This window comes from Trachymyrmex septentrionalis, unplaced genomic scaffold (assembly GCF_001594115.1).
Source record: "Trachymyrmex septentrionalis isolate Tsep2-gDNA-1 unplaced genomic scaffold, Tsep1.0 scaffold37, whole genome shotgun sequence".
Classification (NCBI taxonomy): domain Eukaryota; kingdom Metazoa; phylum Arthropoda; class Insecta; order Hymenoptera; family Formicidae; genus Trachymyrmex; species Trachymyrmex septentrionalis.
In genome coordinates, this window is record NW_017305536.1 from 2,495,035 (window position 1) to 2,506,835 (window position 11,801).

General features: G+C 31.6%; 1 protein-coding gene across 1 annotated transcript in view; it reads left to right on the forward strand.

Moving 5' to 3' along the window:
* Positions 1-6,156, forward strand: part of LOC108750426 (protein CEPU-1-like) — a 235,076-nt gene extending 228,920 nt beyond the window's left edge. Inside the window, exons 9-10 of the mRNA XM_018489853.1 lie at positions 5,125-5,193; positions 5,631-6,156. Coding sequence (XP_018345355.1) covers positions 5,125-5,193; positions 5,631-5,791 — 230 coding nt within the window. The 3' untranslated portion in view covers positions 5,792-6,156. The remainder of the gene's footprint in view (positions 1-5,124; positions 5,194-5,630) is intronic.
* Positions 6,157-11,801: the final 5,645 nt, after the last annotated feature.

Sequence of the window (11,801 nt, forward strand, 5' to 3'; positions counted from 1 at the left end):
ATTTTTAAGAATATATTACATGTATTTTTTTTAACATAATGAAAGGGGTATGAAAAATTACAGAGTTTTCTATATTGTATTTGAAAGTAATACAAAAGTTAGGTGGCTATTTAGAACTTGAATCATTTCAATAAGCAATAGACATATTTTTAAAAAATAATTAAAATAAAATAAGGAAATTTTCATTTTAATTAAATAAAATTGTATTATTAAATATAAATATTGACCTTATTGAACTGTTTCCAATGTATATTTTTATATGCAAAAGTATAAATTTTCAATTCCAGTTAACTTTTTGCAGAGATTATATACACCTGACCCTTAAAAACTACAACTGCTCTAATGCTGTAACGTGATAAAAATATGTTGGGCATGTTTAAAAATTGATGGTAAAATATTCGATCTCGTCGCTTAAATTTCCTAATAATATCGTATTTATTTAATATAAAACATTTAATATGATAATGGATATAATATTACTGAATTTATTTTTAGTATGCAAATGAGTATTGAAAGGGACAAAATGGCGGGCAGAGACGTTTAGACTTTAGAGTACCAATTCGCGAAAGACTCTCTTCTCTCTCAACGCGGTATTTCGAGTACGCTGATGTATTCAAAGAGATAATAATACAGGAAGAGCTTTGTGGAACAATACATCGGCCCCTCAAAGGAGATGGTAAATTACATGTCAGTGCGCCGTGCCGTACCGTGCTTCACTGTATTTCGTTGTGCTGTGCCCGAGTATTAACTAAGCGCACGTAAAGTATTTTGTTATCTACATTGGGCTTTTTATCTTTCCGCTGCAAAATGTATTCATCGTCGAAACATTGCACAAAAGAACAATATACCAGTCCATATTTTTGTAAACTTCCAATCCTGTTTTAAGCTCTCATAAATCGAATGTTTTGAATATATCTTGCAAATAATCTACCAAATAATTACACTGCATCAGGATTGCATAAGGATTCTTAATTGTTCAAAAAGAATATAAGGTTAAATTCTATCACCCACATATTTTAAGAAATCAAAGACTTTATTTAAAAAAAAAATTTTAGAAATCTGAATTTCTTTTCTTACAACTTCTTTTCTTTTACTTTACAGAGTAAAATAAGAATCATTATTCAGGTATTGAAAAACAGAAACTTTCTAAATTAGTGTAATTTTTTTGTATTAAATATCGTTAATAAATTTTATTATCTTAATATATTATTTAAAACATAAACAATAAAAAGGGCTTCCATTACATTTACTTTCGTACATTGTAAAAAAATATTTAAATTTTTTATAGCTATATATCGTATTACCTACATATATTATAAATTTGCGTTATTATATAAGAAATTCTCAAAACAAAGTTTTTAAAAAAATAAAAAGATGATAAAATTTTTTGAAAATCTATTCTCTACATCAGTATAAAAAGCCCTACAAGAAATACCCGTTATACTCGTTGAGAAACGAAAAATTGATAAAAATTTGTTGCACTGTATTACCAGTTAACAGTTATCAGTTTCGGTGATTATGACTGGAAAAAACTGCAAGGGGATATAAAAATGTTTATTCGACATTGAGACGTTGTTATGCGTCTTCTCTATCGTACTGTTATAATGTAATATAACTGCCGCGTATGCGTACTATATCAGAATGAAAAACGTCGATATAAAACTCGGTCTTTGAAGCACGTGCTTTAAGGCACTCTCGTCGGTCGCGATATAGTTCCAAGGCGCTTGAGAGTCTTCGCTCGCTGCTTTAATGGTTCATTTTGCAACGGGAAAACTTTAAACATCTCGCCCCGTCTTCGCTTTATGGCTAATCGATGTTTTTACGGCCACACGGACTCCTCTTGGTCGCGGAATACGATTTCATCGCGAGTCTTTATGCAGTCGCCGCAACGCGACGTGCAAGATAACGGGATATAAACGCGATATATAAACACGAATTAATTCGGCATATACGTAGTGACTAACGCCTTTTCATAAATCAGTTCGTTACAACTTTGATTATCTTTATAATTGAAAAGCTAGAAAAAAAGCCTGTAAGAGCAAACGTAGTTATCCATGTGTGAATTGTGTTTATTTACAATCATTTATATAATATATTGGAACAATCGTATCATAGATTTCATCCCGATTTGGTTTCTCTTCTTATAGTGCTTATTATACTCACATAAGAAAAGTAAGATGATTACTAATTGTAAGTTATAGGATTTTTTATCTATATAGTCAAAAAGTCAAATTGTTAAAAATTCAATAAAGTTTTAAAACTGCACAATTTAAATTAACAATTAAATTAAGAAGCTTATATGGATAAACGAAAAATTGCATCTTAATAAGGTTCAGCTTTATGACAAATAGAGAGCTAGTTAGAAACAATATTCTCTTCATATTGTTAAATATTAAACAAGCACTAGTAATTCAATCTCTTGAGTTAAATAACGTTTGTCATTTTTAATTTCTATGTACATCAAAATGTAAATCAATTCTTTCTATAATTACAAAGTAAACAACGTCCATATTAACACATGCACATAATAAACTAATCAAATTTAATACATTTTCTGGAATTAAAACGTTTAACTCAATTGTTTTAGTTAAATTAACAACGTATTGAGTAGGAGCAGTGACGATTTATATACTTTAAAAAAATATCAATGAAGATTTAACTCCATATGGAGTCTATATGATCCTCACTGCGTTAATATTAACATTAACACCAGCATGATGTAAATTTAACACTATGGATTTTAAATCTACATCATGATAATGTTGATATAAACGCTAGAAGTTATAAATACACACCGTGTTGACATTTATACAACATCATATTGGTATAATATTAACACCAATACTAGAGAGAATTATATAGACACTACCTGATATTAAATTTACATCGATATTTTTAAAAGTGTAGATTAAAAATAATTCACCTTGGATATAATTTGACATTATGAATATAACAGTGCACGCTGTTTAAAAAGATCTAGGTATCCTCACTCTCTTATATAAACACTCCAAATCTATTTCCATTCATTCAATAATGCTGAAGCAATGTTTTTGGACCAATATACGATTACATAACCGTACATAGAAATCACGATAATTAGTAGTACGAAGGGCGCGTGTTGCCGGCAATAAATAATCGGAGTACGAAATGATGTCAGCACGGGCTGCCTCGCAAAAGGCAACTTGCTTTCATATTTCATCGAGTATCTTCCGCGCCATCATAATGAAAAATCCGGGATTTATTATTGACCCGTCTTCGGCGCGACTTCCCGTTCGCCCGGCGACCGGAAATCGATATATGCAAAATATTTTGATGCCAACAGATTGGGAGGCGACGTTACGTTACACGCGCGAGAGAAGATTTATTAGAGAGACCGGGTTTCAACGCCCTGGATCAATTTTATTGAACTCTTTCCACTTCGCCACATGCGCTTAAATATATACATACCTCGATACGGGCGGACATAGTTAAATGTGCGAAACAGTGTAAATACTCTATTCCTGGTGATAATGGAAAATTGAAATAGTATTATCGATGTTTCTATTAAGGGTAAAGCGGATTTAGCATGTCCAGTTAGTAACTTTTAATAGGATTTGTTGCCCACTTTTATCTTTCACACGTCGAAGTAGTTAATGTACCTATCACGTTTTCTTGGGGCGAAAATAGTAGACGCGTAGATAAAGCCACGGGCCAATTATCCGGCGCACGCGAAAGTAGCGTCGCGACGTCTTTGAAACTTCGCGCAGGAACTTAACAACGTGGAAGTAAACACGTTGCTCATATCGTAAGCCCTTTCACAATCTGCGCCAAGCTTGCTTTATCGAGTACCAACGGTCTCGTTCCCATTCGTTCTTCTCATTACTTGAGAAAACATACGGTCCAAGCCGCATTTTTCATGGAGACAAACGAACTAGCGATCTTCCACCGTGAGCAAAACGTTAGAACGCTTTTCCAATAGCGACAAGAGCATCCACCGCTCACTTTTCCTTGTTTTTTTTATTTCGTTGTTTAGCTTTAAACTCGCCGCAATTCTGCGCAAAGGACAAAAATTTGACCGTATTTTTTATAGAGAGGAATAAACTCTCGGGGGCATTTTTTATTCATGAAAGATAGCAGGATTACCACTATCCGATATATCACTGCGTTGGTAGAAAAATGCTTCCGAAATTAACAACTTTTCATTAGAATATTTTTAAAATTTTTAATTGAAACGGCTTAATTTAGACAGTGAATATGCAGTCTCTATCATTTCACTTCATATTATATATTTTCAGTAAAGCGTACAACGTAATATAAATACGTATATCTATAATGTATTATTTATAATATGTTCTAGAAAATTATGTCTTGAGTTTTTAAAATTTGAGTACTGAACCTTAATATAGTATAAATTTCTTAATAATAAGAGACTAAGCAAATGAGTATGTACAAATGTATAACGTCTTTCCACAAAAATATATTAATCTTAACAGTTAATTTTTTTTCATTAAACTCTCTAATCTAAAAATACTAGTTTTTTACTTGTTATTTTTCTTTTAATACAGTGATGTATGTAAAAGAACAATTTGTATTCATTCAAATCTGTATTCTATCACGTAAATCTGTCTCAGAAATCGTTTTAAATTTTCGTGCCTACTGTCATTGCTACTTCCTGGCAATTGATTTAACAACCGTTGTCATTAGTAGTTTCGTGACGTACCATCCGAAACCGAATACCACGCAAAACAAATTACTTTAAAGACATTCAACGGGCACCAATTAATCAAAGAAGAGAATGGGAAAACGACTAAAATAATCAATTAAATAATGTTTTATCCGTTAATTTATACGGATGGCCGACACTGAATTTCCCACGTTTACGTAACAGAGTAAAAGTTATCAAATAAATGCTGCTAATTGAGGTATGCATTTAATTAACAATTGTCGATTAATAAAGCTAACATCGATAGAAAATTAATTACACTGATTGTGAGTACAGACGAATAAAACGGAATATTCATAATTAGGTGTATCTTATGAATAAAAGTTTTCGTAAATATTTATTCGGACAATATTGATAATATCAAAATATAAACTTTGCTTCGGAGAGGAACGATATCGTTCAATATCTCACTCTGTTTGCAGGTAAAGCAAGGCATAATTCAGGGAACAATAATATCCTGGAGGGAAATCAAGATATGCTAAAGGAACGAGGTATACACATTAAATATCAGAATTTAATTTCAACAAAGCTAATCTTTACTTCACTTTTTTTATTCTTTCTAATATCAAGATTTATCAAATTTAAAACATGAAAACATGTTTTGAAAAAAATTTTTAGACCGCTTTGAGTCTAATAAAATCCACAATATGAAAAAAAGCAAAAAAAGATTTTTTAATTATTTAAAATTTGGTTAAAAGTATTAAAATATTTTAAAAAAGATTCGACAAATAATCGGTGTACAGTTTATTTGAACTGGAAATATTCACACAAAAATATCATTAAGTTCTAAGCTCTGTTTGAAATACCTTTGTTTATTTGTGTATACAAAACATTTTCGTTTTTTATCGCAAAAATAGACCTTTTCCTGTTTTCAAACGCAAACTTCTTGATTGCGTTTTGATCATACATATTTCACAATCTCTCACAGATTTGAAACTACGAGGTCGAAAGGAGAACGGCGGCGACGTAGCGGACTACGATGAATCCAGCGCTACCAGCAACGGTAGCTCGTTGCTGCTGGTGATCCTTGTCGCGCTGTGCCTGTACCTCCATCATCATCCGCAGATGCGAACGTTACATCCGGCCTGAGATTCACCCACGACGGTCCTGCACGCCATCGCACGCGTAATCCGATCATCGAGCCATCATCGTGACTTTGTACATCCACTTGTAAATCCATCGCTCAGGGACTTCCGTCGAGGATGAATATCGTCGAGGACTGCGTTGACCACTTTAAACTTAACAATAGAATAATAATATTATAAATAGCGTTAGTGCGCGGCGGGCCTCGGCTGGCGCCGTTCGCCGGCGGAGTTTCGCTAAGGGAGGATTACGACTTAAGGGACAGTCATTACGGACAGTTTCGGAACCAGAGTTGGGCTGCGCAAATCTACCCCATGCGACCGAAATTACATTATCATGTTGGGGAACGTCGGATTTATTTTAGAGTCCCATTAACGACATTGCAGAGATAACTGAAACATCCATAAATTTCGAGCATTATTATGATTTTGATAAAGTATTAATTATTGTTATGTAAGAAAAATATAAATTAAATTATTTCTGCTCTTGATCATCTTTCTCATCCTGTATCTAGCTTAACTCTAAATCGAAAAAAAGCTTATATCTGTCCATTATCAATTATTTTATTTCTTTATACTATAGCTAAGCGATATTCTATGTAACTGGGACAACGTTGCATACAGCTAAAAAAAAAAAAAAAAAAAAAGAAAATTCTTTACAATAATGTGTGAGCAATATTTTTTATCAGGTCGAAAAGCACGTATTTTTACCCTGCAAAACTCGATCGATTCTGACAACGAGCAGTAAGCAAAAAGTGTTCTTGTTGAAACAAGATGGACGTTTACGAAAAAACGAGATGACAAAAGATGGACAGTTTGTACTGTTTCGCGTCATTTTTAATTGGCTATCCGAACGGTGTATCCCAACGGTGTATTCCAATGTCGGACGACTATTACGAAGCGACAACCAAACGATGCAACGACGCGACGATGCGGCTACGCCAATTGCTGGGAAAGGCAGTTTTTGTCTAGACGCTTATTAAAGGAATTCTATGCTAGAGTTGAGCTGTCCAATTCAAGTAAACGATAAACTCGGACAGCTTCATGCTTCGTTCACACTCTGCCGATCTTTCTTCCCATAAACTTTTAAAGATGAGTTAATTACATTTCAAAGAATATCATTTGCACGTCGCATGTGAAATCACATTACAAGTAATGCAAGAAAATGATCAGTAATGAAAGTCAAATAAAATTGGAAAAATGAAAACTGTTAGGAGTGCATCAGATATCCAGAAAATATCCAGTATTATTTTGCTATCCGGATAGCCGAATATTATCCGATAATATATCCAGCTGAAATTTTTTATTATATTCACAACACAAGGTTTTTATTTATTTGTTACAATTCTCTCTCTTACGAATAATAAGCATCCGTATTAGTAATTTCCTGATTTTATTTCTTTACGACATGAAAGTGAATACTTTTTAATTTGTGATATTACTACTTCAGTTTCGATTTAGGACTGTGTTTCAGAATCAATAAATAATTGGTGCAGAGTGCTTTGAACTGGAAATGATTTACAAGAAATATTATATTATGGGACACAAATAACTGCCTTGACCAAATATGGCGTTTCTCATACATATGTGTTTAATTTTATTTAATATTATTTAATTAATATTTTTTCATTTAATAATGTTTAAATACTTTTTAATACTACAAAGATAGCAATATTTCTTCTAATTCAATATTACTTTAAGCATTTTATTTTTCAATTTTTATTAATTTTTCTATCATAATTCTTTTCAATATGTAAGCTATTCAAGTCACAGCGACGCGAGTCTGTACTATAATATTAGCACATCGCAAGATTTAACCAGTGAGCTCTATATAACATGCTGGAGCCATCGAAAAGTGGAGATGTCTCAATTCCTAAATAAGAATACTCTAATGCAAAGTTGATATTGTTTTCTTTGTCAGGAATTCACTGATTGGCTAATGCTGTTTTACTATCATAAGTAGAAAAGAGTCAGAAATACCAATACTGCTTGCTTTCCTTTTTCCCGTCGGACTGCGCAGTTTTCTATAGTTTAGTATAAAGAAGATTTGCTCTAATATATTGTAGAACTCACTGGATTTAACTCATCTTATTAAATAGACATTTCAAATCAAATTGGTCTTCTCAAATAAGATTATTAACTATCTTTTAAAAGCTGTATCGACGCAGTGACATCGATTAGCATCGTTGTATATGACTTTTCATAATTTTTGACCTACGACTTAAAACGATTGCTGTGTGTATGGAATAACTAATATTAATCTCATAGAATATCCGAGGCGCATTATATTAATAGTCATCGCTTGAATATTCGCACCAAAAACCTCGGCAGACATTTTAAACTGTTCATCAGCATTTTTACCGAGACGGACATTCGCGTTTATAGAAACTTATTCTATAACAACTCTTTGTATAGTACCATGTATAATACATTAATATACTATGTATAGAATATTAGTATATAAATTACTAGTATATATATTCGTAAAGTAGGCAGTATGTATACACGTGTAACATTGTCACATCGGTATTTCTTCGATTTTCTTCCTGCAGAACATCAAATTAATAAATTGATTTATCCTATCTTTGCATAAATATCTTGCTTATAACTAAAAACAATTATTTATTTATTAATCTTTTTCTTTATAAATTTCGTTCCAAAATGAAATAAATAATTATTTATTTACAACTTTTTTTCTAAGATTATAAAGTAGAGTTCAATGCAATTAATTTTAGAATTTTAATTCACATATTTCGGGAAGAATACAAAAATAAAATATTTAAAGAGAATACACAACATTTCAGTAATCCTATTTTTCTTAAAATAACAAATACCAGAGAGTATATCATAATCTGTATATAATATGCGTAATAAGTACAAGACTGAGGAGGCTCTCTTGGCATCCTTAAATAAATTCCGAGTGGTCGATGTACTGCGTGTGAATAGATCTCACTTTATTATGCTCTAAATCTGAACGTACTGTACATACTAGAATAAGCTGATAAAACATTCATATTGTCACATTGTTATACGAGATCTAGCGAAGAATATCACTTCTCGTAAAATAAAATAGATACACTTCCTCGACAATATCAGATAAACTCGCGAAGTAACAGTTCATTTAAGGTGTTTGGCAGCGCGTGAATTATTTATTAAGACATCCATCATTTACTAAGACTGCATCAATTTATTCTATGAATACGCAACCGATAGTTATAACTGTAATTTCCGTATCATTAACTATTAACGTTGCGCAACGTATCAATATTTGCTTCGTAATCGATGCAAATATTCGTAGGGCTTCACTTAAGCTGTCAGAGCTTTGGATAACACATTCTATAAACTGGGACACCCTGTACGGTCTGAATCACAGTACAATATCACGATGCAGAGCCTGCACGTGGCGCTTTGTGTTTTCGTTCACTGATGTATGTATACGTATGCAAATAGAGAGCTTATTATTGAATATCGGCTATGAAAGAGTTTTGAAATAGGTTAAGCGGACTGCAATAAAAAAAAACAATAGAAGAATAAAGCAAAACTGTAAGAAGAGATCGAGTTCTTGCTGTTAAAAAGAGAGTTGTTATCCGAGCATTGAGAAACCAAAAGAAATAGAATGAAAAATGGCAAATAAACTATGCAAGCATGCCACGAGAGTAATTTGCCATGGAAATAAAGGGATTAATCAATTCTTTCTCTCCGCGTAGATATAATTAAGTTAGCAGCCTTCCTTTAATGATTCTATCTTATTTAGTATGACAATTTAGCTACTTTCGATGTAATGTAATTTCCTTCCAATAGATTGACATCTTTTGGCGAGCACAATTGCTTGCAATTAACTTTGTAAATAGAACGGCTTTGCAAGCTTAAATATTCCAAATTGAATAGTGTAAGCATCGATAACATCTAACGTTGATTAAGTATACTCTGGAATAATTATGATGGATGCAGCTTGGAAAGATAATACTGCAGAATATTGTACATATCTCTGCGGAATATTGTATATAAGAAGACATATCACATACAAGTATCTGTATTCCTTCGGTATAAAAGGAAATTGAATCATTTTAATATAAGACACATTATATTTACTTTGAAGCAAATGAAATATTGATTTTATAAAAGCTGTCACTTTAACAGTTTTAATAAGTATCTTAATATATTTATTTTAAAATATACTAATTTATGCTGTTCAAAAATACAAGCCACACAACGAAAATACAATGACTTTTAATTAATTTATAAAATATAATTTAAGTTAAATTTTAATTTAACTTAATTAATTTATTATTAAAAATATGAGTGTTCTGTATTTAAGTATGAGACGTACCTATTTTATACAAATTTATACTGTTTAATAATCTGGTAATCGATAAAGGTAATATTAATAACTTTTAATTTTAATTCATAAAATATAATTTTAATTAAATTTTAATTTAAATATTACATGTTCTATGATTAAGAATGAGACGTATCTATTTAAAAAAATATAAAATTGCGCTGGAATATTCAAATAGCAGCGAAAATAATACTTTTTGATTAATCCTATTAATCAAATTTGATTTAACTTAAGTAAAATTTTCATTTAAATATCACTAGACGTACGCGCATATTCTCTAATTAAAAATGCTCAACACCTCAATTGAATCATTATGCAATACATTGCGTATCGAGTAGCATTCATTAATAGGATTACATATTGCAGCTGTGCTTAGACGTTTATGAATTATTTAACAAGTAAAACGACTGTGCGACAATTGAACAATATATATCGAAGATATTCAGAGCAACTACTTTTGTATCATTGACATTGTAGATAACACACATCATACGCACCAGACATGCTACAACGCGCGTAAGGAATCGTGAAGGAAAAAGTGCGGAATTTGTAATAAAGAGTAATAAAGAATAATACGAAGCATAGCTAAGTAAAACGTTGGTAGCAAGTAAGTGGCGAGTACCATGTTATATATAAGAAATAAGCATTAAAATGTCATAGTGTGTACAGGTAGAATGCATTATCTGTGCTGATTGGTGGCGTAACTATATATGTCTCTGCATATGTAATAAAAATGTGGGAGAGTTATCTTTCTCTCACATTTTCCCTTTCTCTCTCTTTCTCTTTAGATGTCATTGCATTTTACAAAATTTTGCTATGAGGATACGTTTTCATCGCAACAAAACTGTTATTATACAAAACTGTTATTATACTTATTGATGATGTGATATAAAAGGCACGGTTATTTCTTATTTCTAACAATAAAATTCTAATGCGACTTTATAAGTCATGAATGTCTCCGCAATAATACTGGTATAGATCAGTGTGTAACTAGCTAATTAAGTTAGTCGAACAATAAACAAAATGTAGATTAACGATGATGTTCAATTGCGTAGCTGTACGGCAATTATGCTGCGATACTGGATCCGATCTGGTTGCGCCACTGCCCGTGCTTCTTGCACGCGATCTAGTCCTGTAAGCACTATCGGCATCAGGAAGATATGTCCGTGTATACATGAAATACAGATTTATTACTTACTTTTTATCGTATGTATCTTAGTTCCCAAACAATCTAAGGTATCTTCAATTCTTGCGCGTAGTGTTCACATCTTACTTTATAATTAAATTTCCTGTTGATGAGATCATTTGTAAACGAAACTATTTTGCAAATTGAGAATTAAATTATTGACAATAATATGTTTGCTTTGAACTAAATGCTCAATATTCTATACACATTTTATAGTAATTCCATAGCCAGTAAATACCAAATAGTAACATATATAACATTAATGTTATAATTATGTTATATGTTACTCTAACATTAATGTAACGTTAGTTGATGTTTACCATCAAACCTACCTGGATACCATCAAATTATTTTTCCTTTTTCAGAAAAGTGTGCCTGTAAATATATATACGGAGAACAAAACAACAGTGTAAGAATGCAAAAGTACAGACGTATATTTAAAAAATATGTCGTGTGTGTGTATATATATATATATATATACATACATATAAC